This window comes from Pongo abelii, chromosome 21, assembly GCF_028885655.2.
Source record: "Pongo abelii isolate AG06213 chromosome 21, NHGRI_mPonAbe1-v2.0_pri, whole genome shotgun sequence".
NCBI classification, from domain to species: domain Eukaryota; kingdom Metazoa; phylum Chordata; class Mammalia; order Primates; family Hominidae; genus Pongo; species Pongo abelii.
The window spans coordinates 40,166,028-40,186,316 of record NC_072006.2 but is presented as its reverse complement, the minus strand read 5'-3'; the positions used below and the strand labels follow the sequence as shown (position 1 = coordinate 40,186,316).

General features: G+C 43.5%; 1 protein-coding gene across 9 annotated transcripts in view; it reads right to left on the bottom strand.

Annotated features, from left to right (window-relative positions):
- CNBD2 (cyclic nucleotide binding domain containing 2) overlaps positions 1–20,289 on the bottom strand; it is a 74,815-nt gene that overhangs the window by 13,823 nt on the left and 40,703 nt on the right. For all 9 annotated transcript variants that reach the window (XM_063720648.1, XM_063720653.1, XM_063720646.1 and 6 more), the window contains 3 exons: positions 19,939–20,053; positions 8,346–8,523; positions 5,590–5,710 (listed from right to left, as the gene is read on the bottom strand). In XM_063720648.1, the coding sequence (XP_063576718.1) occupies positions 5,590–5,710; positions 8,346–8,523; positions 19,939–20,053 (414 nt within the window). The remainder of the gene's footprint in view (positions 1–5,589; positions 5,711–8,345; positions 8,524–19,938; positions 20,054–20,289) is intronic.

Sequence of the window (20,289 nt, the reverse complement as noted above, 5' to 3'; positions counted from 1 at the left end):
TTCAGCAGGTGTGAGCCACCATGCCCAGCCTTGGATTCCTTTTTTTTTTTTTTTTTTTGAGACGGAGTCTTACTCTGTCACACAGGCTGGAGTGCAGTGGTGCGATCCTGGCTCACTGCAACCTCCACCTCCCAGGTTCAAGCGATTCTCCCTGCCTCAGCTTCCCGAGTAGCTGGGGTTACAGGTGTGTGCCACCACACCTGGCAAATTCTGTATTTTTAGTAGAGATGGGGTTTCACCATGTTGGCCAGGATGGTCTCAAACTCCCAACCTCAGGTGATCCGCCTGCCTCAGCCTCCCAAAGTGCTGGGATTACAGGCATGAACCACTGTGCCCGGCCTGGTGGTCTTATTTTTTAAAACAGTTTTAGATTTACAGGAAAATTGAGAAGATAGTACAGAGAGTCCCCATATATACCACATCCAGTTTCCCACATCTTACATTGGTATGTCTTTGTTACAATTAGTGAACCTCTACTGCTACATTATTGTTAGCTAAAGTCAATGAGTTGCTTAGATTTCCTGTTTCACCTAATGCCCTTTTTCTATTCCACTATCTTATCCAGGATACAACATTACATTTAATAATAGGGCTCTTTAGGCTCCTCTTGGCTGTGGCATTTTCTCAGGCCATTTTTGATGACCTTGGCAATTTTGAGGGTACTCATTGAGTATTTTGTGGGATGCCACACTGTTAAAATTGTCTCATGTTTTTCCTCTAATCATGTTTCATGATTAGACCATAGTTACAAGATATTGAGAGGATGGCCACAGAGGTTAAATGACATTTTTATCACATCCTATCAAGGGACAATACTGTCAACATGATGTTTTACTGTTGATGTTGGCCTTGATGATCTGGCTGTGTTTTTCAGATTTTTTCCACTGTAAAGTTACTTCATTCCCCCCTTGCCATACTGTACTCTTTGAAAGGAAGTCCTATGCATGGCCCACATTTAAGTAGAGAGTTAGGCTCTCTCTCCTTTAAGACAGCATATCTACATAAATTGCTTGAAATTTATTCTGCAGGGAGATTTGTCTCTTCTCCTCCATTTATTAATTCATTTATATCAATATGCACTCATGAATGTTTATTTTGTACTTTTGGTTATAATCCAACACTGCTTTATTTTGTTGTTCAAATTGTTTCAGCTTTCACCATTGGGAGATCTTTTAGGTGGCCCCCATGTCCCTTGGACATGCTCCCATATTAAAGTAGTTCCTGCCCCCTCCCCCAGCTCTTCCTTACTTTCTGGCGTTTACAATATATTCTAGACTCACCCCGTGTATTTCCTGCCCTAGTCCTAGATTCAACCATTCTTCCAAAGAGCCCTTGTTCCTTTCATTGGGAAATTGTATTAGAAATCATGATCTGGTTTCTTGACATTGGCCTGGGCCATGGTTTTTTTTTGGGTATGACCCCAAAAACACAGGCAACAAAAGCAAAAATAGACAAATGAGATTGCATCAAACTAAAAAGCTCCCGCATAGCAGAGGAAACAACCAACAAAGTAAAAAGACAACCTAAAGAATGGTAGAAAATATTTGCAAGCCGTACATCTGATAAGCGGATAATATCTAAAATCTATAATGAACTTAAACAACACAGTCTCAAGAAATCAAATAGCCTGGTTAAGAAGTGGGCAAAAATTCTGAATAGACATTTCTCAAAGGAAGACATACAAATGACCAACAGGTATATGAAAAAAATGCTTAACATCACTGATCATCATGGAAATGCAAATTGAAAATCCAATGAGATGTTGAGTTATACCTGTTAAAATGGTTACTATCAAAAAGACAAAATATGACAAATGTTGGCAAAGATTTGCAAAAAAGGGAACCCTCATACACTATTGGTGGGAATATAAATTAGTACAGCCATCATGAAAAACAGTATGGAGGCCAGGCACGATGGTTCATGCCTGTAATCTCAGCCCTTTGGGAGGCCAAGATGGGAGTACTGCTTGAGGCCAGGAGTTCCAGACCAGCCTGGGCAACATAGTGAGACCGTGTCTCTAACAAAAAATAAAAAAAATTAGTTGGGCATGGCAGCACACACCTGTAGTCTCAGCTATTCAGAATACTGAGGTGAGAGGATTGGTTGGGCCCAGGAGTTCAAGGCTGCAGTGACCCATGATCACTTGCCACTGCAGTCCAGCCTGAGTGACAGAGCAAGACCCTGTCTCTTAAAAAGAATAAAAGAGGCCAGGTACAGTGGCTCATGCCTGTAATCCCAGCACTTTGGGAGGCCGAGGTGGGCGGATCACGAGGTCAGGAGTTCCAGACCAGCCTGGCCAACATGGTGAAACTAAAAATACACAGTCTCTACTAAAAATACAAAAAGTTAGCCGGGCATGGTGGCGCGTGCCTGTAATCCCAGCTACTCAGGAGGCAGAGGCAGGAGAATCACTTGAATCCAGGAGGCAGAGGTCGCAGTGAGCCGAGATGGCGCCCCTGCACTCCAGCCTGGGTGACAGAGCAAGACTCTGTCAAAAAAAAAAAAAAGAAAAGAAAAGAAACCAACCAAGATCCAAGTACTAAGTGTGCTCATTGCTGGAAGGGTATCATTTTTTTTAGGCCCTATTATCTGACAGAGCAAAACAGTTGTATGTTTCTACCCATACCTATATATATTTCTTTTTTGTTTTTTGAGACGGAGTCTTGCTCTGTCACCTAGGCTGGAGCGCAGTGGCACAATCTCGGCTCACTGCAAGCTCTGCCTCCCGGGTTCCCGCCATTCTCCTGCCTCAGCCTCCTGAGTAGCTGGGACCACAGGTGCCTGCCACCATGCCCGGCTAATTTTTTTTGTATTTTTAGCAGAGATGGGGTTTTACTGCGTTAGCCAGGATGGTCTCGATCTCCTGACCTCGTGATCCGCCCTCCTCGGCCTCCCAAAGTGCTGGGATTACAGGCGTGAGCCACCACGCCTGGCCTACCTATACATATTTCTATACATAATTATCTGTAAGTATATATTGAGCTAAATTTGAGTGTCTACTGATGTTTTCAACTCTAATCCATTACTACATGGAGCATTCTAGGCTCCCCCTGCTTTCTATATATTCCTGCTTAAATTGTGAAAAACCTGGCTCCCACCCTCTGCCATCCATTTATTGAACTGATTTATTTCAGTATTAACACTGTACATGTATAGTAGTAGAAGTATTGTTAATCCCTACCTTCATGAGAAACAGCTTTATCACTAGGGCACAGTGCTCAGATACAGTTCCTTTTGCTTTAGTCTCACCAGCTCCACTCATTTCCAAAGTTACTTAATCAGCATCTTTTCCCCCCAACTCCTTCACAGAGATTGTTTCATACATTTGTAATGGTTAGATTATCTTGTCATAGTTTGTATTCCTTCCTCAGATCCACTGACCTCCTAGATGATTTTTTTCTTTTTCCTTTTTTCTTTTTTTTGAGATGGAGTCTCGCTCTGTTGCCCAGGCTAGAGTGCAGTGGCACAATCTCTGCTCACTGCGAGCTCCGACTCCCGGGTTCAAGCAATTCTCCTGCCTCAGCCTCCCGAGTAGCTGGAACTAAAGGTGCCCACCACCACGTCCGGCTAATTTTTTGTATTTTTAGTAGAGACGGGGTTTCACCATGTTAGCCAGGATGGTCTCGGTCTCCTGACCTCGTGATCCGCCTGCCTCGGTCTCCCAAAGTGCTGGGATTACAGGCGTGAGCCACTATGCCCGGCCGATTTTTTTCTTTTTTAACAAATTGCATACATTAAGATTCACTCTTTGTGCTGTAAAATTAAATGGGTTTTGACAAATGCTTTTGTATCTACCATTACAGTACCACAGAGAATAATTTTACTGCCCTAAAAGTCCCCTGTGCTTCACCTATTCATCCCATCTCCTGAACTCCAAACCTCTTGCACCCACTGATAATTTTACTATCTCTAGAGTGTTTTTCTTTTCCAGAATGTCATAGAATTGGAATCATGCAATATTTAGCCTTTTCATAATGGATTCCTTAGAAATTGAATTCTTTTTTTTTTGAGATGGATTTTCGCTCTCGTTGCCCAGGCTGGAGTGCAATGGCACGATCTCGGCTCACTGCAACCTCCGCCTCCTAGGTTCAAGCAATTCTCCTGACTCAGCCTCCCGAGTAGCTGGGATTATAGGTGTCCACCACGCCTGGCTAATTTTGCATTTTTAGTAGAGACAGGGTTTCTCCATGTTGGTCAGGCTGGTCTCGAACTCTCAACCTCAGGTGATCCGCCCGCCTTGGCCTCCCAAAGTGTTGGGATTACAGGCGTGAGCCACCATGCCTGGCCTAGAAATTGAATTCTTTAGAAATTAGATTCTGTAAAAATATTAGGTAATTTATGTATTTGTTATTAATTTTTTTTTTTGAGATGGAGTTTCGCTCTTGTCACCCAAGAGGAGTGCAGTGGCACAATCTCGGCTCACTTCAACCTCCGCCTCCTGAGTTCAAGCAATTCTTGTGCCTCAACCTCCCAAATAGCTGGGATTTCAGGTGCCTGCCACCATACCTGGCTTTTTGGTTTGGGTTTTGGTTTTTTTTTTGGAGACGGAGTTTTACTCTTGTCCCCCAGGCTTTAAGTGCAATGGCACGATCTCAGCTCACTGCAACTTCCGCCTCCCAGGTTCAAGTGATTCTCCTGCCTCAGCCTCCCGAGTAGCTGGGATTACAGGTGTGTGCCACCATGCCTGGCTAATTTTTGTATTATTAGTAGAGATGGGGTTTCACCATGTTGGCCAGTCTGGTCTTGAACTCCTGACCTCAAGTGATCCAACCTGCCTCAGCCTCCCAAAGTGCTGGGATTACAGGTGTGAGCCACCATGCCTGGCCCCAACTAATTTTTGTATTTTTAGCAGAGACGGGATTTCACCATGTTGGCCAGACTGGTCTTGAACTCCTGACCTCAAGTGATCCGCCCGCTTCAGCCTCCCAAAGTGCTGGGGCTACTGTGCCCAGCTGGTATTGTGTTTTTTAATGTCAAATTCCAATTGTTCATTGCTGGTATAAGGAAAGCAATGGACTCTCGTATATTAATCTTGTATCCTGTGACCTTGCTATAATCTCATTAGTTTCAGGAGGTTTTTCTTTTTAAAAAAATTGTTTGGAATTATCTACATAGACAATAATGTTATCTGCAAACAAAGATAGTTTTATTTCTTCCTTCCCAATCTGTATACCTTTTATTTCCTTTTCTTGAATGGACTAGCTAGGACTTTCAGTATAATGTTGAATAGGAGTGGTAAGAGGAAACATCTTTGCCTTGTTCCTGGATTCAGCTGGGATTACAGGCGTATACCACCATGCCTGGCTAATTTTTGTATTTTTAGTAGAGATGGGGTTTCACCATGTTGGTCAGGCTGGTCTTGAACTCCTGACCTTGTGATCTGCCCACCTCGGCCTCTCATAGTGCTGGGATTACAGGTGTGAGCCACCGCGCCTGGCCTATTCTTATCACATCTTTACAAATCAACATAATTCCTTAATATCATCAAATATAGAGGGAAATGTTTTTAAACCTTTACTGTCATTACTTAACATTCCAGCCCATTCATGTTACGTACTCCATGGTGAACAAAGCTCTTGGCACACTCACCAAAATTTCTCCCTGCTCCACAGTGTGCACCTTCACGTAGGCCCCCACTGCAGCCTCCTTGGGGAGTTCACCAAGCTTGGTATTGATCATGGCACATTTGATCGACTGAGCAGGCCTGGATCTGAAATGTGACAGCTTGTTAGAGAGCTCATCTGTAACACAGTCTGCTCCTGAGGACCTGGCTAATCAGCCCTCACTCTTCTGCACATGGAGGGCTCCCCTCCCTGAGGAATTCACAACTCCCCAGAAAGCGAGAAAACTCAAAATCAAGCCCTGGGAGAGACTGACTCCCATTGTCAGGAATTGGAGGGTGGGAAAGAGGAGACTTGGGAGAGGAAGGTGATACAGGCCCTCCCCTTAAACACCTGAGGGCTGTTCTCCTGGAGGCAGGGGCTGATGCAGCCAAGCCAGGCCTAACGGGTGGGAAGTCCAGGCTGGCCCTCTCATGCTCAGCATGAGGAAGGAATTTCTTTCTTTTTTTTCTTTGAGACGGAGTCTCACTCTATCGCCAGGCTCGAGTGCACTGATGGGATCTCTGCTCACTGCAACCTCCACTTCTGGAGTTCAAGTGATGCTCATGCCTCAGCCTCCCAAGTAGCTGGGACTACAGGCGCCCACCACCACGCCTGGCTAATTTTTAGCAGAGACGGGGTTTCACAATGTTGCCCAGGCTGGTCTCAAACTCCTGGCCTCAAGTGATCCACCCGCTTTGGCCTCCCAGAGTGCTGGGATTATAGGCATGAGCCACTGCGCCCAGCCAAGAGGAAGGAATTTTTCTTTTTTTCTTTTTCTTTTTTTTTTTGAGACAGAGTTTTGCTCTTGTCGCCCAGGCTGGAGTGCAGTGGCACAATCTTGGCTCACTGCAACCTAGATTCTTCAGAAGGATTATCCATAACAGCTCAAAAGTCACAGGGTGCTCGTTATGGAGGCCAGGAGCTTGGAAATGTTAACAGGCAAAGAACTCATGTGAAGTGGCCCTTGTAGGAATGCAGGGATTGTGACACTGGTGCCATTGTTAGTCTCATTATGACACTTCAATTTCAAAAGTAGCAGGGGGAGGGGGCTGTGCTGCTCTGGGCCCAGCAGTGAGCTGATTCTAGGCTGGTCCTCACTGAGTCTCCTCTTCTGCTCTTCAGTCTCTCCAGAAAAAACAAAAGCACAGCACCCCAATGTGCATCCGCCTCATACCAGTCATGACAATCATACCGATAACAACACTGAGCTGCTCAGGTTTGAATCCTGGCTCTGCCACTTTCTACCTGCGCAACCTGGAACAAACAACTTAATCTCTCTCCGTACCTTGGTTTTCTCACCTGAAAATGGGAATGATTATAATAGTACTCGTAGAGTTGTTATAGAGATTAAATTAGATAATTCAGTACTGGGCACAGAAAAGGGGTTTTGTTTTGTTTTTGAGATGCAGTCTCGCTCTGTTGCCCAGGCTGAAGTACAGTGGCGTGATCTCAGCTCACTGCAACCTCCGCCTCTTGAGTTCAAGCGATTCTTGTGCCTCAGCCTCCCAAGTAGCTGGAACTACAGGCGCCCGCCACCACACCCAGCTAATTTTTGTATTTTTAGTAGAGACGGGGTTTCACCATGTTGGCCAGGCTGGTCACAAACTCCTGATCTCAGGCGATCCACCCGCCTCAGCTGCCCAAATTGCTGGGATTACAGGCATGAGCCACCATGCCCAGCCTGTTTTCTTTTTCTTTTTCTTTTTCTTTTTTTTTTTTAAGAGACAGGGTCGGTCTGGCGCGGTGGCTCACGCCTGTAATGCCAGCACTTTGGAAGGCCAAGGCTGGCGGATCACGAGGTCAGGAGACCGAGACCATCCTGGCTAACATGGTGAAACCCCATCTCTACTAAAAATACAAAAAATTAGCCAGGCACAGTGGCAGGTGCCTGTAGTCCCAGCTACTCAGGAGGCTGAGGCAGGAAAATGGCGTGAACCTGGGAGACGGAGCTTGTAGTGAGCAGAGATCGCGCCACTGCACTCCAGCCTGGGCAACAGTGCGAGACTCCATCTCAAAAAAAAGAGACAGGGTCTTGCTCTGTTGCCCAGGCTGGGGTACAGTGACATGATCACAGCTCACTGCAGCCTCAACTTCCTAGGCTCAAGCGATCCTCCTGTGTCAGCCTCCTGAGTAGCTAGGATTACAGATATGTGCCACTATGCCCAGCTACAAAAAGTATTCTGTAAGTGTTAACTATAATTATCATTATCTCATTTAATTGCTGGCTTGCAACAACCCCAAGACTTAGATGCTATTATCTATCAAGAAATACAGCTTAGAGGGGTCAAGTCCCTTGCCTGGGTACACGGAGCTAAAATAAGTGGCTAAGCCAGGATTAATTCCAAACACAGGCTCTTATCTACTATGCTATAACTGCCTTCCTTAGATGGACAGAATTTTCTGAAGCAGCTCAGAATCAAAAGGGCCCAGAAACACACAGACCAACAGAATGTCAGAGCCAGAAGATCTGTCCAGCCCCTTCTTCCTTAGATGGGTTACTGAGGCCCTGAGAAAAGAAGTGGCTGAATGCCTGACGTAGCCTTGTGAGTTACAGGTGGAGAATGCAGGTCCTGGCTCTCAGACCCAGGACATCTCTAGGCTGCCTCATGCACAACCCTTTGGGATTGACCTGTGTCCTCCACCTTTGACCCCTCTCCGCATCCCTGACATTCTGCCATATAAGTATTATCTCCCTTTGCAACCACAATCTGGACCCGTCTATCTGCCAAGGGCTGAGCTTACTGGATCTTCGGGCCCAGCATCTTGGGGAGAGTGTCTCCTGAGGTTCTGATCTTCCTGCTGAAGCTTGTCCCCTGTAGCCCCCAGGCTTTTTTGAGATGCAGAAGTTTCAAGGAGCTAAAGTCTTGTAGAGGATATGATTTGATCTGGAATTCCTTAAATCTTTCCATAGGAGAGTATTCTGTTAGAGAAAGCACAGGAAAAGATACTTATGGATCTTTGCATATATGATGGTTATGGTGGTAGTAGTTGAAGCTTATCACAGGAACCTGCCTGGATGGTCTAGCACATGGGGAAATTTTTTTTAAAAAAAAAAGAAAGAAAGATAAAACACTGTGGCCTCCATGTAATATCCCTGGGTGGCAGGCCCTGCGCTAGAGCCTTTACATCTATTACATCTGGAGAAGGGTGATTAACATACTTTAAGAGATAAGATGAACAGCAGAGAGCTCAAGTCACCCAGAAAAAGGTTAAAGCTTGGATTTGAACTCAGGTCTCTTGGATTCAAAGCTCATATATTCCATTAACAGACCACATTTATCCCGGCCTTCAAACTGGGCTTTCAAATTGGGGCAGAGTCAGCAATAAAAGATAAATGGATGACTGGTCATGGAACCTTGGACAAGTCATATAATCATTAGAGCCCTCATAGAACTATTGTAAGAATTACAGGCTGTGCATGGTAGTGCACGTTTGTAATCCCAGCACTTTGGGAGGCCAAAGTAGAGGATCACTTGAGCCCAGGAGTTCAAGACTAGCCTAGGCAACATGGCAGGACCTCATCTCTACAAAAAATTAAAGAATTAGCCAGGCATGCTGGTGCAAACCTGTAGCCCTAGCGACTGGGGACACTGAGATGGAAGGATTGCATGAGCCCAGGAAGTTGAGGCTGTAGTGAGCTGTGTTCACAACACTGTGTGCAATCTGGGCAACAGTAAGACTTTGCCTCAAAAAAAAGAATTACAGATAAAGTATGTGATATTCCTAGCACAGTGCCGGCATATAATAGGCCCTCCATGAGAGTTATTTAAAAAGATCACCAAGAGCCAGTTGCAGTGGTGCACACCTGAGTCCTAGCTACTCAGGAGGCTGAGGTAGAAGGATTGCTTGAGCCTAGGAGCTCAAGTTCAGCCTGGGCAACATAGAAAGACCTCATCTCTTAAAATAAAATAAAAAAAACTCGAAGGAAAAATAATACAGAAATAAAAAGGAGTAAACTACTCAGCATGCTAAGTAAAAGAAGCCAGATACAAGAGTCCATACTATATGATCTTATTTATCTATTTATTTATTTATTTTTGAGAGGAGTCTCGCTCTGTCGCCCAGGCTGGAGTGCAGCGGCGATCTCTGCTCACTGCAAGCTCCACCTCCCGGGTTCACGCCATTCTCCTGTCTCAGCCTCCCGAGTAGCTGGGACTACAGGTGCCCACCACCACGCCTGGCTAATTTTTTGTATTTTTAGTAGAGACGGGGTTTCACCGTGTTAGCCAGGATGGTCTCAATCTCCTGACCTCGTGATCGGCCTGCCTCGGCCTCCCAAAGTGTTAGGATTACAGACGTGAGCCACCGCGCCCGGCCCGTATGATCTCATTTATATGAAACCATAGAAAGACAAATCTAACCTATAATGATAGAAAACAAATCAGTGGTTGCCTAGGGAAAGGGTGAGGGGTAAAGACTGACTGGGAGGCGGCACAAGGGAACTTTGTGGGGTGATGGAAATGTTCTATAACTTGATTGTAGAGGTATAAATTTGTCATGGAACTATAGCCAGGTACAGTGGCTCACGCCACTGTAATCCCATGTTTTGGAAGGCCAAGGCAGGAGGATCGCTTGAGCTCAGGAGTTCGAGACCAGTCTGGGCAACATGGCAAACCCCCGTCTCTACAAAACATACAAAAATTAGCAGGGTGTGGTGGCACGTGACTGTAGTCCCAGCTACTCAGGAGGCTGAAGTGGGAGGATTACTTGAGTCTGGGAGGTCAAGGTTGTACTGAGCCATGTTCATGCCACTGCACTCCAGACTGGGTGACAAAGTGAAACCTTGTCTCAAAAAGAATTTTTTTCCTAATTTGTCATTTAACTATACACGTAAAATATGTGCACTCTATTACATAAAAATTATACGTCAAGAACATTGATTAAAAGAGAGATCTCCAGCCGGGTGTGGTGGCTCATGCCTATAATCCCAGCACTTTGGGAGGCCGAGGCGGGCAGATCACAAGGTCAGGAGTTCGAGACCAGCCTGGCCAACATGGTGAAACCCCATCTCTACTAAAGATACAAAAAATTAGCTGGGCATGGTGGCGCATGCCTGTAATCCCAGCTACTCCAGAGGCTGAGGCAAGAGAATTGCTTGAACCTGGGAGGCAGAGGTTGCAGGGAGCCAAGATCGTGCCATTGCACTCCAGCCTGGATGATAGGGCAAGACTCTATCTCAAAACAAAAAAAGAAAAAAAAATATCTCCAGTATGAGAGTCAACTCTTCAAATTAATGTCTTTTGTTTGTTTGTTTGTTTTGTTTTGTTTTTGTTTTTTTGTTTTTGAGATGGAGTATTGCTCTGTCACCTAGGCTGGAGTGCAGTGACTTGATCTCGGCTCACTGCAAGCTCCACCTCCCAAGTTCACGCCATTCTCCTGCCTCAGCCTCCCAAGTAGCTGGGACTACAGGCGCCCGCCACCATGCCCCGCTAATTTTTTTGTATTTTTAGTAGAGACAGGGTTTCACCGTGTTAGCCAGGATGATCTCGATCTCCTGACCTCGTGATCCGTCTACCTTGGCCTCCCAAAGTGCTGGGATTACAGCTGTGAGCCACCATGCCCGGCCCCTCAAATTAATGTTAATGGGAATAAATCCAAATTCCACAAGCAGTAGGTCTGGCTTAACAAAACACATATAAAAAGCCCTGAGTTTGATCTTTCGGAAAGGCACTTCAACAACATCTACCAACGTTTTAAATGTATGTAGCCAGTATGCACTGGATTAACTATTTCAGGGGTCCCCAATCCCCTGGCCATGGACTGGTACAGGTCTGTGGCCTGTTAAGAATGAGGCTGTACAGCAGGAGATGAGTGGCGGGTGCATGAGCATTATCACCTGAGCTCCACCTCCTGTCAGATCAGTGGTGGCATTAGAGTCTCATAGGAGCACAAACCCTATTGAGAACTGTGCATGAGAGGCATCTAGGTTGTGTGCTCCATCTAATGCCTGATGATCAGAGATGGAACAGTTTCATCCCAAAACCGTCACCACCTGCCCCCATCTGTGAAAAAATTGTCTTCCACGAAACCAGCCTCTGGTGCCAAAAAGGTTGGGGACCACTGAACTATCTGATCCAGTAATTCTCAGAATTTGTCTAATACGTTTCCTTGCACACAGATGCAAAGATAAACACACCAGGAAATTTGCCACAGTAGAGTAAACATTTGAAAAAGAATTCAAAATATCTGTAAAAGGTAATTAAATTAATTATGATATATGCATATAATAGAATAAAACTCAACCATTAAAAACATAGATCTAGACTTCTGCTTTTGCTTCCAGCCAAGACGGAATAACAGGGACAAAATTTTCTCTTCTACTTGAAAATATTGGGCAACATTTATGGAAAAAATTGTTTTAAAGACATTGAAGGATGGATGCGGTGGCTCATGCCTGTAATCTCAGCACTTTGGGAGGCTGAGGTGGGAAGATCCCTTGAGGCCAGGAGTTCAAGACCAGCCTGAGCAACATAGTGAGACTCTATCTCTACAAAAAGATAAAAAATTAGGTGGGTGTGGTGGCTTATGCCTATAGTCCCAGCTACTCAGGAGAGGCAGGAGGACTGCTTGAGCCCAGGAGGTCAGGGCTGCAATTAGCTATGAATGGGTCACTGCACTCCAGCCTAGGTGACAGAGTGAGACCTTGTCTCAAAAAAAAAAAAAAAAAAAAAAGACATTGAACATCAGGCAATAAAGGACAATCATCCATGATGCAAGAGAGAAAACAAATGAGGTGAGCCCTACTACTGCCCTAGCTTGCTGCCTAAAGATTTTCTGGGCCATGGTGCAGGGAGGGGGAACTCAGATGGAGCCCAGCAATCTCTTTGAATTGATGAGACAGAAGACATAGTCAGGGGAGGGCAAGGCAGCTAGAGTCCACAGAGCAGGGAACCAGAGAGAAGAGAGCTGCATAGAGACAGAACTCCAAAGATCTGCAGAGAGTTTCCGCTGAAGCTCAGCTGAGTATTAATCAGCACTGGGAAACTACCAGTGGTAGGCAGCCTCTGAGATGGCCACCAGTGACCCCCACCTCCTACTAGTCACACACTTGTGTAATACCCTCCCATTAAGTGTGGGTTGGGCTCACATCTAACAGGATACAGCAGAAGTGATGAGATTTTATTTCTGAGATTAGGTTATAAAAAAACTGTGGCTTCCATCTTGGGCATGTTCTCTGTTGCTCTCTCTCATTCTTGGGGAAGCATGTCATGAAACTGCCCTGTAGAGACACCCATGAGGCCAGACACTTGGCCAATAGCCATGTGAGTTAGCCTGGAAGCGGGTCCCTCCCAGATGAGCCTTCAGATGAGACCACAACCCTGGCTGACAATGGCAACCTCAAGAGATTTTTTTTTTTTTTTTAGATGGAGTCCAGCTATGTTTTCCAAGCTGGTCTTGAATTCCTGGACTCAAATGATCCTCCTGCCTCAGCCTCCCAAGTAGCTGGTTCATAAGAGGTCTTGAGTCAGAAGCACCAAACTAAGCTATGCCCAAATTTCTGACTAACAGAAATTGGGAGAAGTAAATGTCTGTTATTTTAAGTTGCTAAGTTTTGGCGCAATTTGTTACATAGTATACTACCCAAGGCTGGGGAAAGAATCACCCCAAATGATTAGAGGGATAAATCATCAGAGCTCAAACAGGACCAGAAATAGTCCTGTTCCCAATAACTAGAATAGAAAACCTCTCAAGTCATGGGGCATTCTGAAATACACAAAATGGTTTTACTTCATGAATGGGAAACTAGCTCTAGATTAAACACTGTTCTGACCCCACATAACAAATTTAAAAGCTAGCCTTGAAAAGATCAAAATACTTCCAAGTAACTACATCTTAACATTCAGAAATAGTTACAGGAATAAAAAATATGCAGTACCCAAAATTCACATTTTCTAGCATCCTATTAAAAAATCATGAAGGATACAAAGAAGTAGGAAAATATAAACTACATGAAAAGGAAAAAAATGAATTGAAACTGACTCAGAAATGACACATATGATGGAATTAGTATATAAGGGCATTGGAAGAGCTATTATAATTATATTCCAAGGAAAAAATATTGTGTATATTAAGTAGAGTTGTGGAAATTATAAAAAGACCCAAATCAAACTTTGAGATATAAAAACTAAAATGTCTAAAATGAAAAGTACACTAGGTGGGATTAACAGCAGATTAGACAATGCAGAAGGAGGATTAGAAAACTTGAAGACATAGCAATAGAAACTATCCAAAATGTCACAGAGGAAAAAATAAAAATAAAAAAAATGAACAGAATATCAGTGAGCTGTGAAACACAGCAATCCAATATACACGTTGCAATCCAATATACATGTAATTGGAGTTCTCAAAGTAGAGGAGAGGGAGAGACAAATAATTTTTTTGAAAAAATCATGGTCAAAATATTCCAAATCTGATTTTAAAAATACAAACCCAGGAATCCAAGAAACTAAATGAACCTCAAGCACAGAAACATGACAAAAATTATACCAAGGAACAACAAATCAAATTGCTTAAAACTATTGATAAAAAAATTCAAAATCAGCCAAAGCAAAAAGGTACACTGTGTACAGAAAATATACAAGGTTATATAAAGAGGTTATACAAAAATAAAAATGTTGGCCAGGTGCAGTGGCTTATGCCTGTAATCCCAGCACTTTGAGAAGCCAAGGCAGGTGGATCACTTGAGGTCAGGAGTTTGAGACCAGCCTGGCCAACATGGCAAAACCTCATCTCTACTAAAAATACAAAAATTAGCCAGGCATGGTAGCGGGCGCCTATAATCCCAGCTACTCGTGAGGCTGAGGCACAAGAATACTTGAACCTGGGAGGCGGAGGTTGCAGTTAGCCAAGGTCATGCCATTGCACTCCAGCCTGGGCGACAAGAGCGAGATTCCATCTCAGAAACAAACAACAACAACAACAACAAATACAAAAATTAGCCAAGTATGGTAGCACATGCCTGTAGTCCTGGCTATTCAGGAGGCTGAGGCAGGGTAATCGCTTGAACTGGGGAGGTAGAGGTTGCAGTGAGCCGAGATTACACTATTGCACTCCAGCCTGTGTAACAGAGTGAGACTCTGTCTCAAAAATATAAATAAATAAATAAATAAATAAAATGTTAACGGACTTCTTGTTGAAAACAATAAATAAAAATGTGAACGGATTTGCTGAAAACAATGCAAGCCAAAAAACAGACTTTAATGCAACATCTTTAAAGTAGTGAAAGAAAAAACCTGTCAACTTAGAATTTTATATCCAGCAAAAATTTCTTTCAGAAATGAAGATAAAATAGTTTTCAGACATAGAAAAGCTGAAATAATTCATCACTAACAGACCTGAAATACAAGAAATGTTAAAGGAAGTACTTCAGGCAGAAGGAAGTGGTTATTAGGTAGAAATCTGGATCTATACAAAGGAACAAAGAACATCAGAAACAGTAACTATGTAGGTTAACATAAGAGTCTTTTCTTATTATTTTTTAAATATACTAAAAAGATACTTGTTTAAGCTGGGTGTGGTGGCTGATGCCTGTAATCCCAGCACTTTGGGAGGCTGAGGCGGGTGGATTGCCTGAGGTCAGGAGTTCAAGACCAGCCTGGCCAACATAGTGAAACCCTGTCTCTACTAAAAATACACAAAATTAGCTGGGCATGGTGGCAGACACCTGTAATCCCAGCTACTAGGGAGGCTGAGGCAGGAGAATCACTTGAACCCAGGAGGCGGAGGTTGCAGTGAGCCGAGATAGCGCCATTGCACTCCAGCCTGGGCAACAGGAGCAAAACTCCGTCTCAAAAAGAAAAAAAAAAGATACTTGCTTAAAGCAAAAGTAATAACCATGTATGGTAAAGTTTTAAATATACATTAAAGTATAATATATCACAATAGCATAATATCTAGGAGGAGAAAATGGAAATATATTGTTGTAAGATTCTGATTCTATACATGAAGTGGTATAATATCACTTAAAGGTAGACTGTGATAAGTTAAAAGTATATACAATGATCATAAAGCAACTGTGAAAATAATACCACAAACAGCTAATAAGCCAACAAAGAAAATAAGATTGAATTATACAAAATACATAATCCAAAAGGCAGGGAAAAACAGAAGAAAAAGGGAATAGATGTGACAAATAGAAAAAAAAAATAGCAAGATGGCAGAGTCAAATCCAACCCTAATCAATATTAACATTAAATGTCAATGATTAGACATCTCAATAAAAATTGGGTCTTTAAGCAAGATCCAATTATATGCTGCCTTTAAGAAATTCACTTTTACATATAAAGACACAAATAGGTTAAACACAAAAGGATGGAAAAAGATATACCAAACTAATACTAATAAAGAGGAAGCTACACTAAATCAAAAGAAGTGGCTGAATTTACATCAGAAAAAGTAGGCTTTAGGGCAAAGAATATTACCAGGGACAAATAAGTTCATTTCATAATGATTAAGAGTTCAATCCCAAACATCTATTCATATAATAAAAGAGCTTCAAAATATATGAGGCAAAACAGACAGAAATACAAGGAGAAAAATGTATCTATAATTATGGCTGGAGATTTTAACAACTCTATTAAGAATTTTTTTTTTTTTTTTTGAGAGACAGAGTCTTGCTCTGTCGCTTGGACTGGAGTGCAGTGGCGTGATCTTGGCTTACTGCAACCTCTGCCTCCTGCGTTGAAGCAATTCTCCTGCCTCAGCTTCCCAAGTAGCTGGGACTACAGGCATGTGCCACCATGCCCAGCTAATTTTTGTATTATTTTGGTAGAGACAGGGTTTCACTATATGTTGGCCAGGCTGGTCTCGAACTCCTGACCTCAGGTGATCTGCCTGCCTTGGCCTCCCAAAGTGCTGGGATTACACGTGTGAGCCACCACGCCAGCTTCTATTAACAACTGATAGAGCAAGTAGACAGAAAGTTATAAGGGTACAGACGACTTGACCAATACTATCAACCAACTTCACCTACTTAACATTCATAGAACACTGCACCCCAAAACAGCAAGTTTTTTTCAAATGCAAATGAAACATTTACCAAGACAGACTATATTCTGGACCATAAAACAAGTTTTAATACAATTCAGAGGATTCAAATCATATAAAGTATGTTATCTTAGAATTCAATAACAGAGGCCAGGCGTGGTGGCTCACGCCTATAATCCCAGCACTTTGGGAGGCCGAGGCAGGCAGATCACCAGAGGTCAGGAGTTCAAGCCCAGCCTGGCCAACACGCTGAAACCCCGTCTCTACTAAAAATACAAAAATTAGCTGGGTTTGGTGGTGCGTGCCTGTAATCCCAGCTACTCGGGAGGCTGAGGCAGGTGAATTACTTGAACCTCGGGGGTGGAGGATGAAGTGAGCTGAGATTTCACCACTGCACTCCAGCCTAGGTGACAGAGCAAGACTCCCTCTCAAAAAAAAAAAAAAAGAAAAAGAAAAAAGAAATCAGTAACAGAAAGATAGCTGGATAATCCCCCAAATGTTTGGAAACTAAACACTCTTCTAAATATTCCATGGGTCAAAGAAGAAATCAAAAGAGAAATTTAAAGGTATTTTGAACTGAATAACATTGAAAATACAACATATCAAAATTGGTGTGATGCAACTTTTTCTCCGGTGGATTGACAGTGGAAAAGTGACAAACAAGAATTGACAAGAGAAGAAACATTTACTGAGTACTTATAAGGCCTCATGCATACATCATCTCACTCTGCCTTCCTAGTAGCCTGTGTGGTAGTGACAACAAACATCTGCCATCTGCCTATGCAGCCAGGTAGTGTTCTAAGAGTTTTTATATATTAATTTGCTTAATGTCATTACAATCCTACAAGGTACGGACCATTATTTACATTTTACAGACTCTGAGGGCATTGGTGCACGTGGACATAGGGCCCACTTGCCCAGTATCACATCACTAATAAGAGAAGGACCCTGTATTCAAACAGAAGCAGTGGACTCTGAGCCTATGCTCCTAACCATGACACTACCCAAGGTAGATATGAAGAAACCAGGCCCAGAGACTTTGAGTACTCACCAAAGCTACCCAGCTAATAAATGGGACTCAAACCCAGCTCTGTTCAGCTCCAACTTCTCCTTTTTCCACCCTTCTCCTCTGCCTCCCTGTGTTGGCCTCAGTTCTAATCTCAGGAGGACTGGCTATATCTATAAGGCAATCCTTGGGGAGGAGGGCCCCAGATACATAGATTACAATCTCAAGGGATGTGGGGGGAAGCATGCCAGTACTGAGCATGAGGTAAGAGAGAAGACATCTGAGCCACTGCAAATATCTGTTGAGGGCTGGGGTCCTTGACCCAAGTGGGTGACACAAAAAGATCTGCAGAGGATGGAAGGGGAAAAAAATAAATAAAAATGCCATCACAGAGCTGTGAATGGAAACAATACTACCCTAGAATCAGCAAGCCTGGTTATCACCCTGCCCAGTTCTAGAGGCTGCTACTTGACAATGTCTATGTCCAACAACAGGAAATGGAGAATGAAGAAGGCTGGAGATGTTTATGAAGAGAAGAAAGTCTGGGCTTTGGAACCAGTTGTGCCTGGGTTAGAATCCCAACTCTACAGTCCTACATTGCTACTTATTTGCCCTATGAGCCAGTTTCCTCATGTGTCAGACGGTACAATCGTACCTTCTTAAAGAGTTATTAGGCCAGGTGCGGTGGCTCATGCCTGTAATCCCAACACTTTGGGAGGCCGAGGCAGTCGGATCACTTAAGGTCAGGAGTTTGAGACCAGCCTGGCCAACATAGTGAAATCCCATCTGTACTAAAAAAACAAGAATTGGCCAGGCATGGTGGCATGTGCCCGTAATCCCAGCTGCTCGGGAGGCTGAGGCAGGAGAATTGCCTGAACCTGGGAGGCAGAGGTTTCAGTGAGCTGAGACTGCACTACTGCACTCCAGCCTGGGCAACAGAGTGAGACTCTTGTCTCCAAAAAAAAAAAAACAACAAAAAGAGAGCTATTATGAGAATTATGCAATATATATAAACAGTCAAGCCCAATATAATAAACATACAATTAGAATTCAATAAATGATCACTGTTATTCATACTTGTTACTAGATACATGAGTTTGGATAAGGCTGTGGAGAGTGCACATACATTCACAGCCTGGGATGCGTCCAAACCACAAACAGCAGCTGAAATACGTTTATCCATTAACTCTGTAATTCACTTCTGAGCACCTGCTAGATGCCAGGCATAATACGAGGCCCTGGGAATGCAAAGCCTTCATAGAGCTTATATTCTAGCAAGAGAAACAGATGTTTAATAAGCATTTCAGACTCAGTTGTATGATTTCAGTGGGGTTATATAACACAGAAGAGTACTTGAATGGTACTTGAAGGGTACTTGAATGGGATATAGCAGAGGATGGAAGATCTGGTCCAGCATGAGAAACCAGGAAGACTTCTTCAAGGAAGAATGTGTAGCCTAAGATCTCAAAGACAGAAGTGCTCCCTCTCCATGTGATGCCCTTTGCTGCCCCGGGACTCTGAAGAGTCCCCACCAGCAAGAAGTCCTTCACCAGATGCAGCCCCTCGACCTCAGACTCCCTAGCCTCCAGAACTATAAGAAATAAATTTCTTTTCTTTATAAGTTACCCAGTCTCAGATATTCAGTTATAGAAATAGAAAACTGACTAAGATACCATATGACCCAGAAATTCCACTCCTAGGCATATAGGTAATACCCAAGAGAACTGAAAAATATGCTCACACAAAAACTTGTATACAAATGTTCATAGCAACATTATTCAAAACAGCCAAAAAGTGAAAACAATCCAAATGTTCACCAACTGATAAATGGACAAAAAAAAATGTGGTATATGCATACATTAGAATATCATTCAGCCATAAAACAGAATGAAGAGACGATGCCTGCTACAACATAAATAGACCTTGAAAACGTGGTGCTCAGTGAAGGAAGTCAGACGCAAAAAGCCACATAATGTATGATGCTATTTATATGAAAAGTCCATCATAGGCAAATCCAGAGACAGAATGAATAAATAAATAAATAAATTTTAAAAAGCAGAAGAGAGCTGGGTGAAAAAAAGGGTGGGGGATATGTGAGGCAAGGAGTTGATGGTCACGTGGGAGAACCCGAACAGCAAAAGGGAAAAGGCTCAATAAAAAAAAAAAAAGGCTGGAAAGGAGGGCAGGGCCTTGCAGACTGGGTTTCCACCACTGGTAGAAGGGCGCAGATGATATACGCTGTCAGGCTGGCTGACTCTAGATTTCTAAGGCTCTATGGGCTGGGAACTGGAAACAGGACAGACCCAGGCGCCCCCTGCTGTCAGACAGGCCAAGGCAGCTTACCACTCAGGTGGGTCTTCAGAGGCCTGTCATCTATCAGCTCCAGGTGCTGCCAGACCCATCTACGGTAGGAAGGGGAGGCCCCAAGGTCCAACAGCCGCAGGACTTCACAGCTGCCCTGAACACAGCAAGGGACACAGCAAAAGGGTTAACCCCTAAGGCTCCAGGTAGGCCAGGCTTTGAAGAAAATCTTTCTTAATTGCATCTTATCCCATTTTGTTTTATTTGCTTAATGCAAGTGGTTTCAGGTTTTTTTTTTTTTCTTTGAGATGGAGTCTCACTTTGTAACCCACGCTGGAGAGCAATGGGGCAATCTCGGCTCACTGCAACCTCTGCCTCCTGAGTTCAAGCGAT